General features: G+C 41.3%; 1 protein-coding gene across 12 annotated transcripts in view; it reads right to left on the bottom strand.

The window, feature by feature from the left end:
* Positions 1–662: 662 nt before the first annotated feature.
* The window catches only part of LOC113639465 (BAH and coiled-coil domain-containing protein 1), a 66091-nt gene continuing 40481 nt past the window's right edge, over positions 663–26272 (bottom strand). For 2 of the 12 annotated variants that reach the window (XM_027141303.2, XM_027141315.2), the window contains 26 exons: positions 21712–21837; positions 19387–21546; positions 19018–19144; positions 18727–18932; positions 18304–18462; positions 16836–17080; positions 15961–16315; positions 14301–15170; positions 13778–13947; positions 13504–13640; positions 13314–13424; positions 11362–11488; positions 11048–11249; positions 10788–10961; positions 10074–10247; positions 9752–9999; positions 8608–8694; positions 8209–8338; positions 7642–7759; positions 7298–7373; positions 5205–5313; positions 4289–4405; positions 3949–4104; positions 2620–3821; positions 2263–2499; positions 663–2099 (listed from right to left, as the gene is read on the bottom strand). In XM_027141303.2, the coding sequence (XP_026997104.2) occupies positions 1890–2099; positions 2263–2499; positions 2620–3821; positions 3949–4104; positions 4289–4405; positions 5205–5313; positions 7298–7373; positions 7642–7759; positions 8209–8338; positions 8608–8694; positions 9752–9999; positions 10074–10247; positions 10788–10961; positions 11048–11249; positions 11362–11488; positions 13314–13424; positions 13504–13640; positions 13778–13947; positions 14301–15170; positions 15961–16315; positions 16836–17080; positions 18304–18462; positions 18727–18932; positions 19018–19144; positions 19387–21546; positions 21712–21837 (8033 nt within the window). In that variant the 3' untranslated portion in view covers positions 663–1889. Of the gene's footprint in view, positions 2100–2262; positions 2500–2619; positions 3822–3948; positions 4105–4288; positions 4406–5204; positions 5314–7297; positions 7374–7641; positions 7760–8208; positions 8339–8607; positions 8695–9751; positions 10000–10073; positions 10248–10787; positions 10962–11047; positions 11250–11361; positions 11489–13313; positions 13425–13503; positions 13641–13777; positions 13948–14300; positions 15171–15960; positions 16316–16835; positions 17081–18303; positions 18463–18726; positions 18933–19017; positions 19145–19386; positions 21547–21711; positions 21838–26272 lie in introns of those variants that run through there. The other 10 variants (XM_027141305.2, XM_027141317.2, XM_027141307.2 and 7 more) reach the window with 9 other exon arrangements.

Raw genomic sequence — 26272 nt, 5'->3', positions numbered from 1 at the left:
CAGTGCCCTCCTTTAGCAAGACAGTATAACAAAGGAATAACAATTAACACACAGTTTGTATGGCCTACACAGACAGTTAATAAATAACCTATGTTAGAGTCAAGTTTAAAATTATTTAGGTGAGTTCTAACCTTACAGCCCATTTAACAAAAAAACAAGAACATTTTGTAGAGAAACCATCATCAAATGTCCTTTTTCTTTCAGGTTATTGGTGAAATTGGCGAATGAATCAGCTGAATATTGTGACAAATACATTTTTGGTGTCCATTTGTAAACCACAGAAGAATAGGTTAAATGGTCATGGAGAGGTCACTGAATGATGTCACTTCCTCTGCAGAGCCACAAAAGTTGTTAATGGGGGCCAGAAGGTGAGGGTCTAACTATAATTCAAGGCACAAACAAGCATACTAGTCCAGTGTTCTCTCTGTACAAGTTCTCTCTGCCAGACCATTGCACTTTGATATAGAGACTCTATTTTCAACACAAACTAAATAAGCGCTGTCACATTTTTGTTTGGTTTTTGTGATGAAACAGCAACACTGACAATAAATAGGTAATAAAAATAATAATCAATACTTAGAGAATACAGTGAAGGTTGCATAATAAAAACAAGATGATTTTGGCACACACACAAAAAAAATTAATAAACTATTTTGTGATTGTGTAAGCCTGTCAAACAGTCCACGCTTGCTCTTTTATGAACATGATTGTCCCTAAAGACAAACGACTCATCGGCTTCTCTAAGAGCTCTTGTTATGGTTGGCAGAATGCCATTTCTTTGTTTCACTGCCTTGGCCTTGGTCAAACAGTCTGCCTCAATATGTCATCACCATTTCTGGTGAGGAGAAAGTTGGAAATTAAACAAAACATTGTCAGTAAAACCAAATATTAAAAAATATGATTGCAGAAGGATGTACAGCACTAATTAATCACTATGGTATTTTATACCTGCATGTACATATTTCAATTTTCCATTTAATTATTTATTCTGATATATCCTTTTTTGGGTAAAAAGCACAGTGGACATGTAAATAATGGTATAAGTAGACAAAACAAAACAGAAAATAATAATAAATGCCCAAAGTGCAGCCATAACAATGACTGAAACTTATAACATTTTCTGTCTCAGCAGGCAATGTGCAGTGCAGTGCATACATCTTCAGTTCATTTCTTCTCATAGAAAAATAAATCAGTCCAAGCCTCAAACAATAAACCTCATATGTACTGTACATCACCCATATAAAATAACTTTGTATATACATATAGACAGTGACAAAAAATAATGAAAAAAAAAACAAAAACAAAAACAAACAAACAAAAAAAAAATATCACACATGCACCTGTACACTATACACCTGAATAAGAAGACAGGTAAAGAGGTACTCAAGTGTATGGCTTGAATAGTAAATAACTCCTTAAATATACACATACATAAACTTAATATACTAAATCTATTATTTACTTAAATATCCCTGGAATCATCACATGGTGTAGGGGGAAAGCACACCACTCTGCCTTTTTTTTCTACGCTGTAGAATTCTTACGATAGCCATCTTTCGAAACCAAAAAAAGGGTTCTGCTTTGGTGACTTTAAATAGAATGTTGTTGTTTTTTTAAGTTAAATTGTAAGATGTGAGATTAAAGATGGATGTACTATACAAAGAAGCTGGACCATGCGCAAACTACCCATGGAGGCAGTTCATCTTTGGGAGACCAAGCACAGGTTGTGAGGCTACGAGATTGTGGGCTGGTCTTCCTAACCATGACACATTCGAACTTAATTACAGATAATTACAGTTGTGATTCTTGCAAATCCCCATTTTGATGGTTGGTCTCTCGTCAAATTCCTGCCAGGCAAATGCTAGATTGTCATTATCATCGGCCCAAAGCTAGCAGAGAATAGACATTCCATCTGCAGTGAGCAGCTGGCCACTGGTGGGGTCATAGGTACCAGCCTGGTAGTAGAGATCCTGAAGGCTGCTACCAGGCTTCCTGTTGCGGCTCAGAAGCTCATATTCCTTACGGCTCACAACCTGGCACTTATGAGAGATTGTCTGCACGTCATTCTCATCCTCATGGCATGATTGATAGAGGGCATGCTGATGGGGAAAGAAATATAATTTATTTTTTTTGCTAAATTATTTTTCTGCTAAACTAAATTTATGGTTAAAGATTCTGCAAAGATGCTCTCTCTAAAAACTGTCCTTCTTTCTTTATGTCAGGTAAGCTGTACATCATAGATTGAAACCTTGTCATGTTTACCTTGCCATCATGAAGACTCTTGCCAAGATTGGTCTCTTCAGGATGGTAGAACCACTTGACCTTGACTACCATGCTGCTAGACCAGGTCTCCCAGAAGCTCTCAATGCGGCCAATGTAGGGTAGGTGGGGACGACCAGCTGACAGGAACACTGCACAGTCTCCTACATGCACTGTGTCCCTGCCCCGGACTATGGACTTAAAGTAGAGCTTACGTGCTTTCCCTTTTAGCCCACGTCTCTTGAGAACAAGAAATATTATTTTTGATATAAATGTTTGCAGGAAAATTGTTTACAATGGGGTACAAGCATTGAAGGCTTGAAACAGATATAAGATATGTTTTAAAAATTCCTGGCTTACCTGTGTGGGATTCCCGGACCATCTCCACAGTTGCCTTGCTGGCATGCAAGAAGACAATTTGGGCCTGCTATGGTCAGCCAGAAGCTTTTGTCTCTTGACCAGGTCTTTGGATGGTTTGGTGGATGAACTGAGGCACTCTTTCCTCTTTAGGGGCTTGCGGACAGCACTGTCAACATTCCCACCTTTGGTGCTAGAGACAGCCATAGCTTTGGCCACAAATGAATGCTGTGTGGGTCCAGTTGGAGCTTTATGGGGATGGAGCAGGGAGTGATGTGGTGTTAGGCAGCTCTGTAAGAGCAGTGTGGAGTTCTCATCATCCTCAGAACTATAGGAGGAGTCATTGTCAGATGAGCAGATGCTGGAACTGGAAATAGAACCTGAACTAGAAGAGCTAGATGACCCTGAAGAAGATGAGGAAACAGAGAGGTGGGGGAGAAAACGACCAGCCATCCTCATGCCACCAGAGGCTGGGCCCAGAACTGAATCACTTCTTCTCCTCCTTTCCTCTTCTTCTTCATCTTCCTCATCCATGTCTGAATAAGAGCTATGACAGTCCCTGTGGCAACTAAGGCCCATGTCTCCATGCTTGCTCATTAGCAAAGTTGGGGATGGCTTTCTCTGGATTGGTAGGAGCTCTGCCCGAGAACTGTCTCCCTTCCGTTTGTCCTTTACCAACAGAACTGGGTGGGAATATGCTTCAGGCTTGGGTGAAGCACCTATACCTTTAGATCCAAATCCAGAACCTCCTAACATTAGCATAGCCTTGCTGCTCTTGTTTTTGGGATTCATTACTCCTTCGTGATCCAGCTTGATCAGGAATTCATTTTTCCTTCCTCGAGGAATGTCCGATTCCTCAGACTTTCTGCCCTGCCCATAGGGGCTGCTTCTGCCATCTACAGGCATGCCAGATGTCTGGCTGCAGAAAGATGAGTAGCCATTAGCAATACTACTGAAAGAGTCCACCTCAAAAGACCTGCTATTGAAGATGCATTTGGCTGATGATGTCACAGAGACTGAAGGATGAGGAAACACTGCCTCTCTGTTCTTCATTGTCTTCTTGGATGCTGAACCATTAAGTTGAAATAAATTGACAGATGACCTCTTTCTAGGCTGAGCTAATGATGGCCAGGTAAGGGGAGATGATGAGGTTTTGGAGACACTATCAGAGGCAAACCTCTTCATTCCTGAACCTTTAGGTCTCCCTGAGAAATAACGTTTAAATATATTAAACCATGTCTTTCCAGTAGATATAAGGATGTTTTATTTGAGGAGATTTTGCTGAAACATTTTTTGATTGTGTATGCATGTTTGGGAGTTAAAATCAGTTACCTGGTTTTCTTATTGGCTTTTCTGTGGTTTTGGCTTCCTCTGTGTTAGTTGTTTTCTCAGAGGATCTTGCAATCTGTGAGCTTCTTCCATCCTGACATGAAACTAACTTGTCTAATCGACCACTGGAAACCAGAGTTGGACTGGACTCAGTATCTACTAGGGTTAAAGAGGAGGATTAATTTTTTTGTTCAGATCATTAACAAAACATCAATATTATTTTATATGCAAATTTAAATTGGAATTATATATTTGATTAAATAATGCAGCATCAAAAAAGATATTTTTAATGAGGTTTATCCATAGAGACAGTGTAATTTATGAGAGAATATAAGGGTCGCACAATGAATCTGGTATCCAGGTGGAAGGAGACGAATGTTACGGAGAGAGATCCATCCTCTGTCCCCATCATCAAACTCTACCATCACTCCACCTGGCTTACACTCATCATTAGAGCCACCTATTACAACACAACATAAAAACAAAAGACTCAATAACTTCAAAGAATCTATGACATTACAACCATGGACACAAACATACTCTCACTGTCCACTTTAATAGAAACACCTGTAATAGAATCCCAGGAATCCAAGCAATTCTGAAATACGTATAAAGCCCTATTCGGACAGGATTAGTTTTACGTGGGGACGTGGAGTAATGCAATTTTACCTCAGGACTCCTGTAATATTAATTGGCCAATTCGCACGGGACAAGTTATCTCAGTAAAACTAGCAGAAGTGGGAGGGGTAACTCGCTTTACGCACCACAGTAACCTCCTTGTCGTCATGTGCTTATGACGTTGCTTCCTGTTTCAAGCGCCTCCATGCTTGCAAAACACGCCAAAAACTACTTTTAAGCAGGAAATGACGGAATTTTACATTACATATTTACAGCGGGTCTATTCGGATGGGATTAGTATTACCTGAGGTAATTTTTCCGGACCTTTTTACAGAAGGTAAAAGTCGCTGTAATCTTTACTGACATTGTCCATAATGATTACCGAGATGGCACATTCGGACGGGACTAAAATCACTGAGAAGCTCTGGTAATAATTACTTTACCCCCACGTCCCCACGTAAAACTAATCCCGTCTGAATAGGGCTTAACAGTGTTATGGTAATGAACATGTTATGGTTATGGTCTTTACTTGTATCTGCATTATTGTGCTGCTGCCAAATGAGTACACAATGTGTGTATATAACAATAAATGGATGGGGAACAATAATGCCCTCATTTATGATAAATTACAGATTTCTCACCCCTGCGCACATAGCCTGGGTAAAGACATCGTGAGCGCTCACTCCAGAAGGCACACACTCTCGTCCCCTCGGTCAGCACTGCCTCTGTTTCAGGACGCACATCCAAAACCTGGTACACAAAAAAACATACCTCTGTTAGTCAGTGCCAGTCCAAGACAAAAAAGTGTTTGGGCTCAGAGACCAAAGTCAGATAGCAAAACAGACAACTACAAACACAAGTGCATGCATTTGCACACACACCAGTCACTGTGGCAGTGCTGAAAGCAGCACTTATCTCATGCCAGCATGCCAGTCAGGCCTGAAAGCAGCGGAAGCTGTGATGTGGTAAACCCCAACTTGCTGAGTAATACTAAAGAGTCTGTGAATGGGAGGGTTGTGATTGCAGGTTGCCAGCATTTCTCTTTTTCAACAATGCAGACTGGCTCAGCATCTACCATTCGCCAAGGCCCTCTTTCATGTTGCCTTAATTTAGGGTTGCCATAGTTACGGGTACTTTTTCACTGATGAGGTATGAGGCTGGACTGTGACAAGAAAGAGGGATTGAGATTTCCCTCACTGTGTATGTGTGTATGTGGGTGGTAGTAGATTGAAATCGAAGGTAAAAGACGACTGGAGTCATGGAAGGATAGGGGAAAGCAGAAGTGCATGTGTAATTAGATCCAGCTGCTGGGAGACTGCTGTTTACTCAGTGGAGCAGCTGCACAACAACTGTATGTGTGACTGTAAGAGTATGTGTGTGCATGGTTTGTTTGTGTGAGAGCTGTGCTAGATACAACCAACCCAAAGCAGAAGTTATGAAATTGTATATATGCGGAGCTATGGGATTTTTGTTTTATAAAAAATAAAAGTAATCATTTAAAACACGCATATGTTTTTTTATGGATGGATGTCAGAGAGGAATAAATGGGCAATCAAAGACAATTAAACATGTCTTGTCATGCCTTAGCAGTGCCATTGGTACGGTATAACCCAAACAGTTTTTAATGGAACAGTCTTTATTTAGGGTATATGAACTAGATATGTAAGTAAACTGTGAGGACCACTTAGTTATTGATGCTTATATTTAACTAGTTTCTGTTCCGAGTGTAACTGTTTACATTCTCAAGAGTCATGTCAGGATCCATTGACACATTCTTCACTGTTTGGAAATTAAGTTTCCTTATGCTGATAACTTGTATGCTAGTGATGTGTGGCCAGAATTTGATAACTATGCAAAACAATAGTGAGAAACAACCCACCCCCACAGGAAGAAGGAAACGCAAAGTGGGAGGTAAAAATGAATGCTAGCCAAGAACGCGCTGCGGTTTACAGTGTATCATTAGAGGCCATTTCACTGATGGCTTAGATAAACAGTAATGTTAGCATAACCCCATGAGTTCAGCACTGAACACACAAAGAAGAAGAGGAACTTGACACATTCCTGTGTCTAATACTTCAGGCCAGAGGAAGCTTAGTGAAATACACTAAATAGCTTATTTGAAATACACACTGGACAGAAGCTGATAGGTATACTAATATAGAGAATGTAAGTGGGGGTGGGGTAAAAGGGTGGGACTCCTCAAATATAGCTGAGCTGTGAGCTGTGGGCTGAAAGTGCTGGTTCTTAGGGATGTGGTTCTAATGGAAGGGCAGCATGTTTTATAATGAGGAGGAGGAGGCTCTAAGGAGACTGGACTGGAGCAGTTTCATAATGGTCATTAGAGGATGAGAAGTAGGAAGGTGTTCATTAGGCTAATGGATATTACATCTAATGAGGAGGTGTGAGCAAAGAGAGGGCTTTCCTGGGATCTGGTGTTGGGTGAAGTGGGAGACACAAGAGAAATGGTTTCTGGTGAGAGACCTTTGTGGAAGAGGATATGTCTGAGTGAGGGGCTCTGATGGAAGGGGATATTTAGTAGGATGAGGTGAAAGTAGTGGGGGGTGGTGTAAGTGGTAGCTATGGAGAAAAAGGGTGTGAAAGTGTGTGTGTGTGTGTGTGTGTGTGTGTGTGTGTGTGTGTGTGTGTGTGTGTGTGTGTGTGAAAGAGGATAGTCCTGAGAGGCAAAAGCCCAGTGAACAGACAGGCTTGCGCTGCAATTTGAACAAGAACTCACTGCTTCCTGCAAGAGCTGCTCCAGGGAGTAGATTCTGGGGCGGTTTCCTCTCTCTCCATCGATAACAATGCTGTAGCTGAGAGAAACAGAGAGAGGGAGGAGGAGAGAGTACAAAGGAGTTATTTTCAGCTGTGTGTGTAATGCATGACTTCCCGTGTCCAGCTCCACTTCTCTCACTCGGTTTCTGTGACTGACCCTCTCTACTCATGCTGGCCATTTAAAGCAGTCTTAAAGCAATAAGCTTCAGAAATATCCACAACTCTCTATATAGAGCATGCATATGACATCTGTTGCTTTCTTTTAGTGTTGGCTGTTAAAATGCAGTGGGTCTGCCTTGTGCTCACATGTCAGGCAGATCTAGAGTTCTCACACGGGCGGCGTACAGAAGCTCATCTTCTTTACTGATGAGGATTTTCAGTCCTTCAATCAGCATGTCTTTGGTCAGTATACAGTTTGGAGGAGCTGAGGGAAGAAGAAAAAAAGTTAATCAAATGGCAATTTTAGGTAAAACAGTCATTATGTATGCTGCATATTCTTAAATCACTCCAATGGTACCAAGGCATTGTGATACAGTTACAGCATCTCTGTTAGGTTAAAAAAATAAGCCAGCAGTCCAGTGATCAAATATTTGAAAAATCATACAAACAACTATCAAAAAAAGCTGAGATTTGAAAAGGATATTTTTTTGTCATGTAAATTCTAACAAATAGTTTATCAGTTTTTAACTGTTGAAGCAGGCAGCCTCTTGAGTAAGACTAACCCAATCCACCCAGCAGAGGTGGGGGGAATTTGTCAGTATACCAAAGGTGGAAAAAATGCAATAAGGTAGCCCCTTGCAACTTTTCTTGGTTTTGTGAGGGATTTCTCCCCATGTTAGACAGAAATTATTTTTCATTTATTACTGAAGTTACCGGGAGAACGTCTGGTGCTTGACGAAGAGTTCTCCTCATCCTCATCAGAGAAACTGCTGTCTCCACCCAGCTGGAAGCCATCGTCTGCTGCAAAGCTTTCCAATAGACGACTGACTGCGCGCCCTTTAGACTACACACACACACGCGCGCACACACACACACACACACACACACACACACACACACACACACACACACACACAATCAGTTGGCACATACAATACTACATTCACATCTCTTAGATCAATACATTTAATTAAAGCAGTGTTCCCCATGTTTTAATTGTGCATGAGATGTCCTAGGGTTTAGGCAACACTGCTTAAATGATGTTTATTACAATAACATAATCTTTCAGAGAAAGATTCTCAGAGAAGCATATGGTTTTGGAAATATGCTGACTTGTTTATGCACCTGTCGAAATCTGGTCCGCCGTTTACAGGTGTCATCACTCTGAGGAGACTGGACCACAGTTGACCAACAACTCTTCTGTCACGTTACATAGAATGAGATGAAAGAAACAGAGACAAAAAAAGACAAAAATTAGGGCCCTGGGTCACTGAAGCTAAGCAAATGTTTTGTTGCAGTTTTAGAGTAGCAGAGGTACATGTATAGAAGTATAAACTGAATATACTAAGAATGTAACTGTGTAGGAATACTTCATTATGATTAAACAGACATGTTTTAAACAACACCACACTTTTCTTTCCACCAAAGAAAGCTAAAGATTAAAACTAGAGGTGTGTATGAGGCCTGGAATCGTTCAGGACAACAAAAAAACGATGCAAGTGGGACATTTGTACTTAAATGGGAGTGAGCAGTCACATATATAGCTCGTGGATGAAGATGAATATGACTCCAGTGCAATAGATTCATTCATCCTAACTACCTAGGATCAAGGTTTAAATAAAAACAGACAGAAAAAAAGTATATATTTAGGCCGCATCCACTTTGAATTTAAATCTGAACACAGCTACAGAGCAAGAAACAGAGTATCATTGTATCTTGGTAGAGTCAAAAAATGTTGTATGATGTCCAAGAGCAGCTCTAAAAAAGCTTGTCTACTCCTTTGATACAAAACCAAGATGGTCTGAAGAAGCATAGTATTACAGTATATTTTAAAAATGCTTTAGAGCAAACGTTTCAGTTTTATTTCATGTACTTTTTTACTGACCTGTTGAAGAGATAAGGTGCATACATCATGTATTTAAAATAATATTTGGAAATACGATTATTGACTGACTTGTATACAATATTAGATTACTTATCGTGTACATAATCATTGAGCAGCTTGTGCAATTCATGGGGTAAATAAAAGGAATGTCACTTCACTTTGCTATACTTGAGGTACTCCGGACTCAGGTTGCTCAGGAGTTGGATGGTTAATGGATTTGTTTTTTTTTACAAGGACTCTTAGAAAAAGACTCTACTGGGAACATTTCTCTTTCTCAAAAGAGAAACCCTTGTTGTTTTAAAAGAGTGGATAAAAGACATGGTGCATTATTATGCACTTTTTTCATCAATGAACTTCCTGTTCTAGGCTCACCTTGCTAAGCACTCCACGGAGCATGGAGCTCTTCCGTGTGGCTCGCCTCAACCTCTCGCTGGTACTGGAGAAAGACAAGAGGCCTGCAGGTTTCCGATAGTGACCGGCCCACAGCTTTTCCTGTAGTCTTGGACGACCTGGTCTCCTCCTCACCCCCAAGGTCTTAGTTGTATTGTCTGGCACTGACCTGCAGTGGGGCCTTTTCTTTACTTTCACCTCACCTTCTGCATTCGACCAAAGTTGGGACCCTGCAGGAGCTCACTAATTAGACGAATGCAAAATACAACAAAAATTGAAGTAATGTTTGTGGGTTTTTACTCACCATACAGCTCCTGCCGTTCTCTTTTATTCTTTGCCTTCTGATTGACTTCCAGTTTCACAACAGAGGAAGGGGAGGGGTCTTTTAGGATGGAGCTGGATGGGAGCTCCCTGGAGGGTGGGACTTTCATGATATGGCTTGCATCGATGTTGTAACTGCCTTCTGCTTCCTCCTCTTCTGTGGGATAAACAGCAATGACAGTTTGATTTTGAGTTTCATTAACCCTAGGCTTCATTAACCTCTCCCCGTTAATTATGTGTAGTCTGTGCAGTATCTGTGTATGGGTATATGTTTCTAAGTGAGTGTGTGTGTAGAGTCAGCTGTTGAGCTGTCGTATGAGACAGCAGGCTGCAGCTGTGGTTGTGTGTCTGCCAGCAAGAGACTGGAGTGAGAGGTGTCAGGTGTCCACACACCCCCAGACACTCTTGTCATTTACAAGCCATTCATCAACACCCTCTCACTCACCTCCGCACACACAATCTCACACACTCTTGTCTTTCACTTGTCAGCATTAACAAATTAACATCTCCTCACATGACCACTGGGGGCATACTAAGTCTGAGAATTTCTTAATTGTCTGCACATTACTAAGACTTTTTTTTTTTTACAATTTAGATCATAATGCTTAATAAAATATGAAAACTATGATGGTAGATTGTACAATAAGGCCATTATTTAGGTTTGTCAAAGGCTGATGATTAAATAGGTCAGACTCACCTTGCTCAGAGGACTCTGTATCCTCTGCAAAGGTTTCCCCTTCCTCTGTTGCATCCTGTCCTTTGGCCTGAGGCTGCTGCACACAGGCTGAAAGTCGATTTAAAGCTGCCTCGCTTTTCTTCTTACTATTCATCAGGCCCTTCCAGCTCTCCTGAGTGCCGCTGTCTCCACTTCCTGTACACAGCGACAGAGTGAGAAAAAAGAGAGTTAGCACCAAATTCACACATATAAGCAACATTTAGACAGTGATTATATTTGACCTGTGTCACTTTGGCCTTCAGACTCGTTGGCCGTCATGTTAGAGAGTCTGGAATCTGCTTTTGGGCTGCGCTGAGAAGTGTACAAGTGAGAAGACCCCAAGGTTTCTCGCTCCCGGATGGTTTTACTGACAGCAGTTTTGGACTTCAGCTGTGTTATGTGGTGCTCGTGGAGGCTGCTCTTTTGAGAGGACTGCATCTTAACCTGAGAGATAAAAAATAATCGCAAGGACACAATATTAAGTGAACTATAATGGAAGTGTGTGAGGCATGTAGTACTTGAAGATCAGTGATAGATAATGACATGATGAACCCACTGAGGAAGAGACAGTAACCTGTACAGCTCCAAGACGACCAAAGCTCCTGTTGGACAGCCTCCTCTTCTTCATCAAATCCCCACCTCCTCTTCCTGACTCCTCTGTCAGTAGCACCACCCCCACAGACCTGTCATTCAAGCAATGCCACATGTTTAACAACACAAGACTTGCATATTCAGTAAAAATTACAGAAAACGTACATTACTGTGGCTGAGCATTGTAGCATTTTGGCTGCATTTCCACATCACTGCCATGACACATCTCTCTTACAGAGAGAATGCCCTTGCATTTCCCTGGCAACATGCCCAAAGAAGCACACAAACATGTGGCAGACTGCACTCAAACAAAGAGATTAACCTCCCTCCTCCCTTTTCTGTGCCATTTGTTACTGGGAGCTTAATGTGAATTGCAAGCAGAACCCTTGGTGCAAAAGAGGGAGACCTCATTGACTTTTTTCTCCCCCATGTCCCACTTCTTACATAACAGAATTAGAGCAAGTGTGTTTTTTGTAGCCTGCTGTCTGTGTGTCCATTTGTATTTGTGCTAAACGTCTGTGTATATGTGTCTCTGTGTGTTTACGTATGTGATACCATGCCCTGGGGCAGCATGATTGACAAGCTACGGATAAGGGTTGTGATGGTGTGTGCTGTCCCCATGAGGCAAGTTCTGCTGCACCACGCAATGACAAACATGATGTGACACAGCCCCTCCCTATTGGGAGATCTCCCAGCATCTAATTAAACAGAACTGATTATCTGGGAGTTGCACTCATTTTCACACACACAAGCACAAAAAAGCACACAAACCGCACACAGAAACACTTACACACACTTACACACACAGATGCACATACACATACATGCACACTTACATATAGCTCATTGTAGATAAGGTGTGTGTTAACCTAATAGCTAATGCTAATACCTAATGCTAATAGCTAAGCCAAATAGCTAATGCTACTATACTTCCCTATATCATAATTCACTAAATAAAATGTGTTATGTTCATACAATAAATATACGTTTCTGGAAAAAAACAACACGTCATTATCTAAGTTACCACTTTGAAGGAATTGTGAGAAATAGCGATAATATGAAGGAAACTAGCGTGCGTTATGAACAATAGGACAAAATGCATTTTAGCGAATCGAAGATTCTGGCTGCTTGGCTGGTGACTATAGCAAGATATCCCCATCATCAACACACACACACAAACACACACACAAACATACTCACACACACACGCTCTTTTCTAGCATGTGCTAAAGGGATTCTGGCTAACTGCCCATACGTCTGAGTGTCACTGTCAAGCAGTATCATGTCGCGGCCAGTGTGGGGACATGACTACAAGGGCGGAAACAGAACAGAGGTGACACAGCAGCGGGACAGCTGGGAACACAATGGAAGACTGCCCAGAGGTCCCGAGACAGAGTAAAACAGACAGAAAAAGAGAGACAGAGTGACATAGAGAGACTGAGAGAGCCTGTGGGTCTTGATGATGGCGTTAATTGAAAAGTAACAGGCTCTCTCGACTTGTAAACCAGGAAACCAAAGACACGGCACTTGCCTGAGAACCAGTATGACCTTAGGCCTAGTCTGCCCTCCAATTCACATGTGTAAATTATGTGGAGTATGAAATATTGTACATATCAAAGTGAGGAATTAGCAATTACTGTAGAAATAAAACAAAGGCAAGTAATATATTCCCCATTAAGTTACCCTTCATTCATTCAGCATCAGGCTTCAGCTAATGTATATGAAAAATGAAAGTGTGCTTCTTTACTTTAAACCTCTACATCAGGCTTTACTGGCTATAACACTCAAATAGGCTTCCTCACCGGGGTCAGACGAGTTTCTTAGTTTCCTGTTTACAGAAAGAGGTGTGGTCTGAAAGATGAGAGGCTTATCTAAAAGTGTGCATATGTTGTGGAAGTAGAAGGACAGATTACTTACTTGACTTTCTTTTGGGATTCAGGGGGAGCCATGGGCCCTAGACCGTTTGATTTCCGCTTTCGTGGTCGTCCAGGGCCCCGACGTGCAGGACTTCGAGGAGTCTCCTCTTTCCTGAAGAAAAAACTAATTTATGGCTTTGCAATTTCTTTAAAGATAATTAGAAATAAATTTCTGGTTTTATTGGCCTTACTGGTGGTCATGCTTCCTCTGAAGCTTGACTAACTCCTTCTGTTTCTCTTTGTAGCGTCGTTGCAAATCTGCCAGCCTCACTCGTATAGCCAATTCCTGACTGTCTATAGCATCCATACCACCCTTCACAGGACACACCTAAAGAGCAGATGGAACCAGGATGTTCAGAACGAAATCAAAGGTTTGGCAAAATGGTATGCATTTAAAAATATATAAAGTGCATCAATACAAAACAAGCTGAATAAGCATAATAAATTAAGGCAAAAGTTCATTACAGGCTCATGGCGAGGAGTCCAATTGCATTTTCGCCGCAGGTTTAGGGTTCTTTTGGCTGGACACTGCTTCACAGCATCTGCAATACTGTTTGCCTTGGAGTCCAACTCCAGGGCACGAGCCACTGCCAAGGTAGCGAAACTCTGGAGGTCAAATATCAGTTGCTCTTGTCCTGTGTCAAGAGAAGATAAGGATACTAACTACTGAGTTGTTACGGGAATTAGGAGCTGGGATCATTTCATTGTTTTATGAGGCAGCCGAATTTAAAATAATTTTTATTGATATATCTAAAATTTAATTGACAAGGGTTGAAGCATTGCATGTGATAGTGATTGAATAAATACTTCAACAGATTTGAAAACATTGTAGACCAATTTGCTAATCGGCTAATCGGCCTTAAAATGTTGCAATTTTTTTTACAATCTTTTTTTTTGCTCAGATATGGAAATCAAAGCATTGATCTTGCTTCATTTAGTCTAAAGTGTGTGGATCAAACCAGCATGACATCTGCTCACTATAGCTCACCTTCATTTTTGTCTGTACTGTGGTGTTCCTGTTGGCGCTCCAGATCAGCCAGCTCACTGAGGAGCTCCATGCCATATGTACTGGAATAGAAGGGGACAGCACAGCCCTGAGAAGTGGTGGAAACAGGTGGGGAGGGGGGAGGGCAGTCGCCGCAGAAAGCGGCGGCAATCAGGAGCTCCAGGCTCCAATAACTTGGCACAATTGGCTGTGAGAATGGAGTGAGACTGGTAGGAGATGATGGAGGAGAGATAATTTGGACACAGTCTTCCTCCTGAGCTTCCTTTTCTATCTCTTTTGCCACTACCTCAGTGCCTGTGCTGGGTTGGAGGTCAGCTGGATTAAGTGGAACACATGTGTGTTCGGGAACTGTGGCCGTCTGTGCATTCAGCTCAGAAACAACATTTTCCTTCTCAAGAAGGTCACCATCCTCCTGACAGACTATGGTCGAGTCTTTATGTACTGCTTCCTCTAACCAGCTACCGGGACACGGTGCTGCTTCACAGACTGATGACTCTTCAGGATGGCAACTGAGCATTGCTGCCTCTCCCTGTGCTTGTTCATGTTCCACAGGCACAGAGCAGCCCACTGTATCCGGCTCTCCATTCTGCTCCAGTGCAGCTTGTGCCTGCTCTTGTGCCTGCTCTTCCTCACTCTTTTTATCCAGTGGCAGCTGAGACTCTGTGATGGGTCTTACTATTGCATGGCACTCTGGCCCTTCCCCAATACTGGACATAGGGGCTGGAGCATGCTCAACTGGCTCAACTGGAATGGCTTCGAGCTCAGCTGGTTCAGCTAGTTGTACATCCTGTGATGAGGGCCCACTTCTGTATCCCATGGTGATTGCAGGATAGCTGTATCCTGGTGGAAGATCTGTGGAAAAAAATGATTTTGAGAGTTCATCATCTCAAACCAAGTACGTAACTCATAATACTTGCTAAACATTGTAAAAGAAGCCTGTGTAGGAAGAAATCTGCTTAGATTTGCTCAGCTGATACCATACCGTTGCCATACTAGGCATCTGAAGAGTTATTGAGTAGGAGCATTGAAGTAGTGCTGCATTTATTCAACTTATCTGGAATGTTAATATCATCTGACACAGTAAAGCTCTTAGTGAGGTGTTAATGAAAAAGTTGTGGACAAAGAGAGGCTAGTGGAGGCAGGGTCTCTGGACAAAGTGATTCTCGTCATTACTGAGGTGGCAGCCTTGGAAGACAAGCTGCCGGCCATTTTCCGCAGCTTAATCAATCGTGCGCTTGCCAATGCAGCCACCCACACAGAGCCACAGATTCTAAAAGCAGCCAGATTGTTCCGGCATGAGTGTTGAGTAGCTCAGTGTGGATAACGATCTACATATGGTGTTCTTGATTTGTAGAGTGAATGACTGGAGTCACTTATGCTTCAGAAAAAAGACATGAAGGTGGGCGTACAAAGACTGGTGCAATGGTTTGATGTGTTTGCTTTGAAACTCAACACAAATTCCAAATGGCCTCTAAGGCTGACATGCTGCCAGGCAAAACTATTTGTCAGCATAATCTCTACACAGGCCAAGTAGAGGCAGACACACAAGGTTCTGAAAGCAGATGCTGTCATCATCACTTGTCAAGTACAATAGATGAAGCTTTAAATCCGGATAAAAAACACAAGTTTTAGACAGTCTTACCTGGTTCCATAGTCTGAGGGTAGTCTTGTGGTGGCTGGCCCTTTGCTCTCTTGTCCTGAGTTTCTGTTATGTTGGGTAGCTGTGATGGAGCTGGGCTAATAGCAGGGGAGCAGGGCACAGTAGCAGCAGGACTTGGGACAGGGCAAGGGGTGGAGGGTGTGCTTTTTGGATGAGGATGCATACATGGTGACTGACAACATGGCGACATGTGTGCGGCAGAGGCCCTGGGTGGCGATGTAGCCCTGTTCGAAGAGCCAAAGGTATACGACTTGGTAGCTTTGGGGTTCCTGGGCTCAGAGAGGATGTCCTGTAAGTCCACAGCACATGCACCATGGTCCTCAGGTTTCTTCTGCATCTGAAATAAAGAGTGGACAAATGAAGGCAAAGTGAATCCATAAACAGCGATTTGCTCTATTTTTCCATTCAAATGTCAAACAAATATGGAAAATTTGGCTAACAAAAAAAAAAGTAATAACTTTGATAACTATTTTTTCTGTCCTTTGAACTAAATAGTTAACTAATGTGCACTATATTTATTATTTCTGAAAAGATCCGGTGCACAGAATTTTAACTGTAATCTATGTCATCTTATATGGTTATTTTGTTATTAGATGTTGTTTTAATACTGTTTTATAAAGGTTTTTTGAAAAATGTAATTAAATTATTACTTATAGCTTATATGTTGTATCATATAGAGTGTGTCGTGACTTGGTTATATCGAGCAAGTAATAAGTAGAAGTGATATCTTAAAGAATCTTCAACATTTCTCATAAAGTGTATGGGGCAAATGTCGTCTATACAATCATACATGGCCATTTCGTGTGACTTTTGCCCGTCTGCTGTACAACTCTAGCATCATATGTATAAAGACATGCCTGGTTGTGAGTATTTCTGTGCTGAGGCTCTATGCTGTGTGCTCCTCGGTGTTGCTGTGGTGGTTGAGGCAGTTGCTGATGGCCAGGATGTTGCTGATGCTGCAGCTGCTGATGTTGCTGGAGTGCATACAGTTCTTGTTGCCTTAGAAACTGGGAGCGAGAGTACACAGCGGGATGCTGCATGTGGGAGGGAGGCCCCCGGGCCCTGTACACTGGAGGCCATAGACCCGGCTGCTCCATCACATCTAATAAAACCGAGGGAAAGGGGGACTACATTTTTTTGCAATAATTTTATTTCAGAATATATACAGAAATCAATCAACAATGTCAACTTCACTTACACGAGTATCTGCTCATAGAGACACATGCACAAATACAGTACTCTTTTACTACAGCCTACACTCAGGGCACTGTAGCAAGACTGTTAAGCCAAACAGAATACACCCACATTCTCTCTCACATACATGCTGAAAAATATATAACATGCTTTGTTCCATATTTAATATTCTTTGGAATATTTGAGAAACATTTTATTACATGATAATAATAGTGATAATAGTGATGATGATGATGAGGAGGAGGAGGAGAAGGAGACATAAAATGGAGACCTTTGTTTCGGTCCAGACTGAGATTTATGTTCGTCTGAGAATACATCCTGAGATTTAGTTTCGATTTGGCCAGTCTGAGCTAAGAAAACTGGCATATCCCTTAAAAAATCTCCAAGAGCCACCACGGGCCTGTGGAAGATAAGTTCCCATTTTTGTATCATTGTTAGAGTTTCGGCTCAGGAGCTTAAGCTAGACCCAGTGTTGTTTTTTTCACACAGCTTTTCTTAACTCTTACACATTCAGTCTAACCCTTCCTGCTCAATACCTTTACCCCAATCCTCAACCTCCCTGATGCACCATGGACCTTGTTCTGAAATGTTAACCTGGCTCAGCAAATACCACCCAAGGGAAGACTTTTGTCAATGTGCTTTCCGACTTAGCTTAGACTCCAACAGAAAGCGGAGGAAAGCAAGCTCTGTCAAGGATGAAGAGCTAATTAAATTTCACAGCCTGTTTGCAGCAAAGACTAGATGGTCTAGAGAAAAGAGGTGTGTTAGCACAGCAGTAGCCTATCTATAGACCTGGGAATGGGAAGAACAATCAAGCAATGCAGATTCATCCCTATGGATATGGGGGAAAGAAAAGAAACTTTCTGGATTTTAGGGATAGAGGTTTTATCCATTAGCTAACCACTAACACCACGCAAGCAACTTCACTTTCTGTACTGTAGTTCCATAAATTCATTCTTCTAGATGTCATAAAACAGTGATATTCATCAGTCATTGTTGAAAGGTTCATATGAACAAGCCCAGAAAATCTAATAGGTAAAATAAAATTGACAAATGATACCGAATAACAAGAAGCAAAGTTGCACATAGAATGAAATGTGTATAGGACGATATATAAGGACTTCAGCATACCTAAGTGATGCGTGGCTGGATGGGAAGTAGGCTCAGTAGGTAACACAACTAGCTGGGCGGAAGGGTCCTGAGGCAGGGGCAATACAGGCTGGAGTGGAGCAGGCATAGTTGCAGAGAAACCAGGGGGAAGATTCTGGTGGAGACTGGTGTGGCTTATTCCTGAGGAATAGAAAGACTGAGTAAGCAGTATGTTAAATTTCCACCATTATTTGCACCATCTTGTACATACATGGCATAGTACACAATATTCTAATATTCAGTGTCATACAGCACACAAATGATTTCTCATAATTGTAAATTTATGACTCTTTGCTTTTTTTTTTTTATATTAACCACTATGCATAAATGAATAAAATAGAAGAAGAATCATGGGACTTCAGGTCTGATTTCCCTTTCTGTTTCCCACAACAGCTAATTACACACCATAGGAATGGCCTGTCATCCAAAGGGAAGGACTTGCTGTGCGAGGCATCCAGTGGTGGTGTGCCGAGTGTGCATGTGCAGCAGGGTCTCCCAATTGGCCTGACTGAAGGGACGTTCCACTAGGCACCATCAAATGAGAGGGAATGTCACCACGACAACTATTGGAGGGATGGATCCTTGCAAATTCAACCCTTTCCTTGTTGTCCCTAAAAATGTACATAAACAAAGGTTAAAGGTCAGAAGTTTTTTTTTATGTTGAGATAGATCCTGTGTCATAAGGTGATTATTTACCTGATAAATGATTCTTGCTCTCTGTCCAGGCATGGATGACCCCCACTGATGCCCATGTGTTCCCCATTCATTCTCTTTCTGTCCTCCTCTCTGGATGAGTCTGTGGGATACATGGGCCGTGAAGCGCCTAAAAAAAATTAATTTTATTTCACCACACTTTCTCTACCTATGATATATGAGATGCTATCTTTTTAATAATGAAAACTGTCTGTAAAATAACAGCTGTACAGCAGCGTCTGTAAGTGTTCTCTTACCCTGTGCAACTATTTAAACAAGCAAAAGTAAAAACTGTTTCCACGTTAGGTCCTGAAAGGCACGCTGTTTAAATGCATGTTTGTGTATGACAAGTATGTTAAAATTAGTTTTTACCTTTCATACCAGAGTGGATCCGACCCTGGCAGCTGCTTGGATGGTTGTCAGGAGGTCTGCAAGTTGGTTCTTTCTGCCGCGCCACAGCAACTGCGATACCCACAGGAGGTTGCCGCACCTCCCCCTCACCATGAGCTACTTCCCCAATCTCCCTGCTTCGTCCTCCACAGTCATGGCGTTCACTCTCACTGGTTATGACTTTCCTGGAAGGCAGGGTTGTTTTGACAGACTGCAAGGTGCAGTTTGTGCTGTTAGGTCCCATTTTGATGCTTCCCAGTCCACCAAATGGGGTTTTCTGGGACAGAAGAAGAGGCTGCTGCTGGTTGCTATACTTAAGAAGGTTTTTCATGGCACTACCCTCTCCCTGTGGACCCAAAACCTCCTGCTGGTTCTGTGCAGGAGCAGGTGGGGGACCCATTCCAGCCGACTGGTGTTGATGGGGCTGCTGCCTAACGCTGGCAGGTCCACTGACAGACTCCATGTAAACCCTGCGCTGATCCTCCTCCAGGTGGATATGATGGGGGTGCATTGCCCATGGTGGCACAGGTGATTGCTGATGTGAATGATGCTGTGAACTGTTATTATAACCATACGGAGACATGTCCATTTTCCGCTTCATCTCTTGACTGTTACTGGTCTGCCCCAGCTCTGCTGAGGGAGCACCTGAACCTGTTCTGCCATGCTGCTGGTGGCGGATACGGGCTACCTTTTGGCCTTCTCTCTGCATGGAGCAGCTCCCACCTCCAGAACCAGGCCCTTGCTGCGATATGGTCTTTGCAAGGGGTGAGGAGTTTGGAGTTGACCCAGAATGTGAGCAATCCCTAAAGGATTGTGGATTAACATTACTAAGATGAGTTAACAGATGGCCAGTTTTGGGCTCCTGTGTCAGAGCGGATCTATACACCTCTGTGTCTATGCCATTGATGCAGTCTGCACTATGAGAGCGCACAGCCTGATGCTGCCGAGGATGGCTCTGCTGCTGTTGCTGTAAGTGGTGATCATTGTTGTGCATCCAGTCAGGGGCTTTTTCTGCTTTTCGGTAGGGATGCTGCTTTTGTGGTGCAGGCTGCTGCTGTTGATGTTGATGCTCCTGATGTTTTCGGTGCCAGTTCCCAGAATGCCCCACACCCCCACTTGTCTTTTCCATTGCCTTTTCTTTGGTACTGCTTCCCCCACCAGCCACACCCTGACATTCAGGGTTTCCCAGTTGAAAGGGACCTCCAGCTTTCTCCCCAAGGTGGCCCACAGATGGTACAAATGTGGGTCTGGTTGCTTTGGGTTCTCTTGCCCCACTGCTGCCAACCCCCTTTTCATGTAAGGAAGAATTGGTTATTGGGGCAGGAGGAGGGGGGCAGAAAAAATCCGGGTGATGGTGGGAGTGATGGCTGTGGTGTGGGTGTTGGGTGTGATGTGGATGACCAGTATGGAACTGTAAACAGTGAAAGCTGCCTGGATGCCCCCCACCAGTTGCTGAGCCCACAGGCAAAGGAGGAGGCACAGAGTAGGACAACGACTGATGTAACACCTGACCCCTTTCTACACAGTCAGGAGGGGGCTGCTCACTGATTCTCATCTCACCACTCACAGCTTCTTTAGTACAGCGCCCAGTACTGCTGTTACCCATGTGTCTGGCTTGTGCATTTGTTGAGTCTCCAGGACCCCTACCCATGCTCTCTCCTCCACAACTAGGCATGGATCCTTTGGACCCAACCTCAGCCCGAGAGTCTCCATTCTGCATCTTTCCATTAAGTAGACAGGCACTAAGAGGTTTACTCATGCTCTGTGAATGGTCCTTGTACTCCATAAGTAAGGAAGCTTTGTGCCTCTCCATGGCATTCAAGTTGTCCATAGTGGAAGGGTGATGAGAATGGTGTTGAGGCTGGTGTGAGTGGAGGTGCTGGGGTTGCGGATGTTGGTTATGGGAGTGGCGATCTTTTGAATCATGCTTACTGCTGGGCCTTTCTTTGTCCTTTGTTCCTGAGACCATGCCTTTGTCTATACTGGCTTCCTTAAGACTCTTGTGCAAGTTTACAGCGCTTCCTGTGTCTCTACTGCAAGAAACCTGGGTGTTCCCTGGCTCTGTCCTTGACATGGGCGGAATGCTGTGATTGGCTGAAATGAGTGGAGGTTGGGAAGGAAGGCTTCTCAAGTAGAAGTTTTCTGGGAGAATGAAAAAACAGAATAGTTAATCATCCAGGATGCCAAAGTGCTACAGTTTTCCGTGGGTTCTAAAGCATTAGAATTAAAGTATGTATTTGGATATAAAACAAAAAAAAGATCAAAATTTTGCTAGAATAATAAAAATATGTTAGATGATTTACCCACCTTTTTGGGTGTCATAAAAATGGTGTTGACCATAGAGAACCCCACTGTTGGCATGGTGATCCAAATGACTTATAGGAAGGAATGTGTGGGCTAGACTTCCTGAGAAGCGTGGGTACCCTGGGGCTGCTGAGAGAAAAGGAAGAAGAGTGATGAGAACCAAGAGCAAAAAGAAGAGAACAAAAGTCAGGCAGAGCAAAGAAGGAAATGTAAACAAGGTTTACTAGACATCATAGTAAAAATAGAAGGATTATGCTTTCCGTCAGCTGTTAAAAATTCTGGTCATAATGTAATGCTTTCATTAGTTCATTACAACAAGTGCACTCCATACACCATTAGCTAGAACGATCGGATATCATATTTGTCATTCCTTGTTCTTGCGATGCAAAATACAAGACAATATCTTGCTAAAATTATGTCAAACACATAGTTTTCACTGAACTCACTGCTGACGGAGAAGATAATGAGGTTTAATAAAAATAAATAAATAAAAGCAACAGGAGCTACTTGTTGAACACCAATGATCCATTGTAACAGCCTTTTTTTCTTGTTGTTACATGTCCATGTTCAAATACATTTTTTTTTTAAAACTTTTTGCTTAAGTATTTAAGATAAAAAACAGACAGACGTTTTTTCCACCTTTAAGGTGAATTTACAGTACAGTGTATAAAAATTAAGTTAAAAGCAATCAGAAATCTCTTTCTTAGGAAAAAATAAAGGTGGCCTTATTATCCAAGTATGCATATCTCTAAACTAAAACAGCATCTTTTGTTTTATTACACCGCTCAGTGTCTTTTGGGTAAAAGTGTATAAGCATGACACAAGTATATCTAAAATTGGCAATATGTCCTTACTCTTTCTCGAAAAACATTCTACATCCATCACAATGTAAAGACATCTTCCGTGGAAACTCACTTCAGGTCATCCAACAAATATTTAGTAGGATTCAGGTCTGGGCAGGTCATTTAGAAACACTGATTTTCTTTGGATTCCTGTATTATTTTGGATCTATGCTTTGGATCATTGTCATGCTGAAAGCTGAAATTCCTTTTCGTTGTCAGCTTACTAGCAGACTAACTAGTATTTGTAACTATTCACTATTTCCTCCACCTTGATAAGGTCTATGGTATATGTTCTTTTTAGTTTTTGCACCAAACATACCTTTTGGAATTGGTTTCATCAGACAATAACATCTTTTTTTATATGGTTTAGGGCAGTTAACCCAATGTGAAGACTGTAAGAGACATTGTCACATTCAGAGAGTAATCAGTACTTGTACGATATTCCTGCAGCTCCTACATAATGTTGCCATAAGTTGCTAAGTATCCTCTCTGGCATTTTTATTTATTTTTTAAAAATATCCCCCTCTTAATTGATACAGTTTCAAGCTTGCTGAACTGAGATACCACGCATTCTTCATTAGCTCTTTGTGGACCATGGTTTCAGCAGCCAGAACAAAGAAGGTCCTACAGAGGCAGCTTATTTTTATTTGGAGATTAGAATAATTTCATTAATGACTGCAGTATGACAATTATTTTGAATATCAAATTGAACGTCATTGTTTCGTTCGGAACAGAGCCACATCCCAAAATTATAAAAGGGCACGCACACTTCTGCACCCAGGTTACTGTACATACAAAAATTACACTACATATTACACACATATATTTATACACTATAATTTCACAATGAGTATGGAAACATTTTTCCTTAATTCACCTTTGTTTTATATATTTTTTATTTTTACATCATCTTGCATTTTAACAGTGGTGTATAGACTTTTTACATCAGCTTTTCAAGAGGCTATAAGATAAACACTAGTGCTCAACAAGGAAAGTCTCTGACTGTACCACAAGAAGCCCATGTGCCCTCGTGCATACCTTAGAATCCTAGTGAAACATGCAAAGAAGAAACAAGTCTTCTCTTTTAAAATCACAAATACTAATGATGTTGATATTCTGGGGCACATCACTTTAATCAGTTAATCTTACATGTGATCATTTATGAAGAAGTCTGCAGAATACTTATGTTAGATCAATTATATTGCAAACTGAGGCAGAATTTTAAAATGCAGACGATTTCTAATTCACCAGATGCGTGACAAAGCCAGATAATTAACCCAGTTAATCCATTCCTCCATAAATCTCCATCACCCATTAGGTCTAAAAATATCTTTGGCCAAGACAGCAATACTTCATATTCACTGTTATTGCATGAAGTATAGCAGAAGGACAGAAAAAGAGCAGAAATAATATTCATTATATCTTTATCTTTCTACATAATGTTGACAACTGGGAAATATGTTATTATATTCCAATAAATGATGAAAACCTACCAAATATTATCCAAATTACAGAACTTTTTCAGATTTTTAATACTTTTACACAAGTCATATAGGTTTAAAATAAAAATGACCAATAGCTCATCATGTAAAGATCCTTGAAGGAGTTAAATTTTGTCTTTGGATGCATCAAAATCTTTCAGGGACCATTTGCAGTCAAGTGAATTCTATCTTTAGATATGACACAAAAATGTTTAATTCAACCAACAAATGGTGGGTTTTAAATATGCACATACTTTAAGCATTACAAAAACTCATGGACACACTGCTTCTGCCTGTCGTTATTTCTGTTTCAACCATAATATATATCCTTGTGAACTCAGCAAGCTGATTCTCAGTGATGAGAATCTAATGAGACAATGAGACAATGACATCCTGTACGTCCCTGTACAACTCTTTGTAGACCATGTTTTAGACGCCAGACGAAATCAAGAAAATTCCACAGAAAAAAAAGCCAATCTTAATTTAGGGTTATTAGAATCACTTTACTGATAACGAATGATGTGATTTAGTTTTGTTAATTTTTTTTTAACCTCACAAAATCCTGCAATTTTCAGTTTTACAAATGGAAAAATCAAAGGACGCAAATTATTTGTCATCTGTCAACTGTCAAAATTCAACATTTGTCAATTTGTCAAAAGGCATCAAATAATTTGTACTGCTCAGTTTATAAAACTGTTGCATTAAAAACTACCTTGTTACCACCCTGATACTGGTAGAAGTAAAGATACTACCCCTTAACACAGATATGGATGGTCACTCCTTGGACACAATTCAGCACAGCGGTAGCTCTTGCCGTTTGTCACCAGCTTCGTACGTCACTATAGGCTAATCACAGAGGAAGTTGACAGCACATTCAGACAGTCCTGGTTTGAAGACTGATTTTTCTGAACTGCCACAGATGATAATACGATACATTTTTCTCCCCCAACGCTTGTCAGCATTAATGAGCACTCTCATTAATGGTCATTTATTTAGGACTTAAAGGATATGAGAAAACTGTTCTTTGTTTAAAAACGCTTTTTCTATTATTTTATTGCAATAGAAGCAAAAACAGCATCATAGAATAAAGCCTTGCTGACTGTGAATGTGTTTTTCCCGCTTCACTTGGGATAGTAATCCCCATTTCACAGTGCAATCTGGCTGTAACTGATAGCAGGAAGCTGCTCAGTGCTGGGTAAGGGGCATCACTGGATAGGGAGTATGGGCAGCCTTGGGGTGGTATAGAGGTTCATTCAATTATTAATCAGTTTAGTAGAAAAGAAGTTAGCAGCAATCCACCTGATGTTGGATATTTTTTACTGCCGAGTGCTGATGCTAACTATGTTAATGTAACGTCTGGCTGGCATGTTTGAATAAAGCAGGTTTTCTAGAGAGTGACAGAGACCAAATTCAGCAGCTCTGCTGTCCTATTGAGACCTTCCAGCACCTGTGAGATTTTTACCAAATGGCAGTCAGCAAGAAAGAGAATCTGACAGACAAAGTAGACGTTGCTGCAGCTGGAAAGAAAGAAGAACCGAATGGAATTAAAGACTGTTGACAGCAGTTGTATGTTGATATTCAGGGGTTTTAATATGGCAATGGATGGCAAAGTTAAACTTAAGTAGAGTTTGAGTAACATGATATTTTTCCCCATTTCGTATCATTAAGTTCAATTCAGTTTTAAATATCTACCATAATGAAAATAGCTACCTAATGAAAACATATGATACACTGGTATCATACACTGGGTGCTCAGCCCATTAACGTCATCAGGCTTCAGGGACGTAGACAAATTTGCAAACGTACTTATCGGAAGGTGATTTGTTTCTACACCACAGCAGGGAAGAATCCAAAAGATTTAAGGAATGCAGTACAATATACACCGCTTCTACATCAATACTTTCCATGTTGTATTTAATTCTTGAATGTAAAGTTTAGCAGAAATCAAAGATTGATTAGGTTTATGGATTTCACTGGTAGCTGAAGGAGAGGAATGCAGTGAAAGTGCTAAGACGTGAGTTCTCAGTAGAGTGATCCTTTATGATTTATGCATATCCTCTTTATACTCCAAAAACATCTTGCAAATTTTCATTGTCTAAAGTTAATACATTTATAAATTCTAAATATTTCCAAGAATCCATATTGCAAGAATCAATATTATAAAATAATTGTTAAAAAAAATGATAAAAATAAAAAGCAAGTTATCTTAAATACCAGTTCCTGAAAAACCGCATCATATTC

The sequence above is a fragment of the Tachysurus fulvidraco genome, chromosome 15 (assembly GCF_022655615.1).
Source record: "Tachysurus fulvidraco isolate hzauxx_2018 chromosome 15, HZAU_PFXX_2.0, whole genome shotgun sequence".
Taxonomy (NCBI): Eukaryota; Metazoa; Chordata; class Actinopteri; order Siluriformes; family Bagridae; genus Tachysurus; species Tachysurus fulvidraco.
This window is presented reverse-complemented; position numbering and strand designations above follow the sequence as displayed.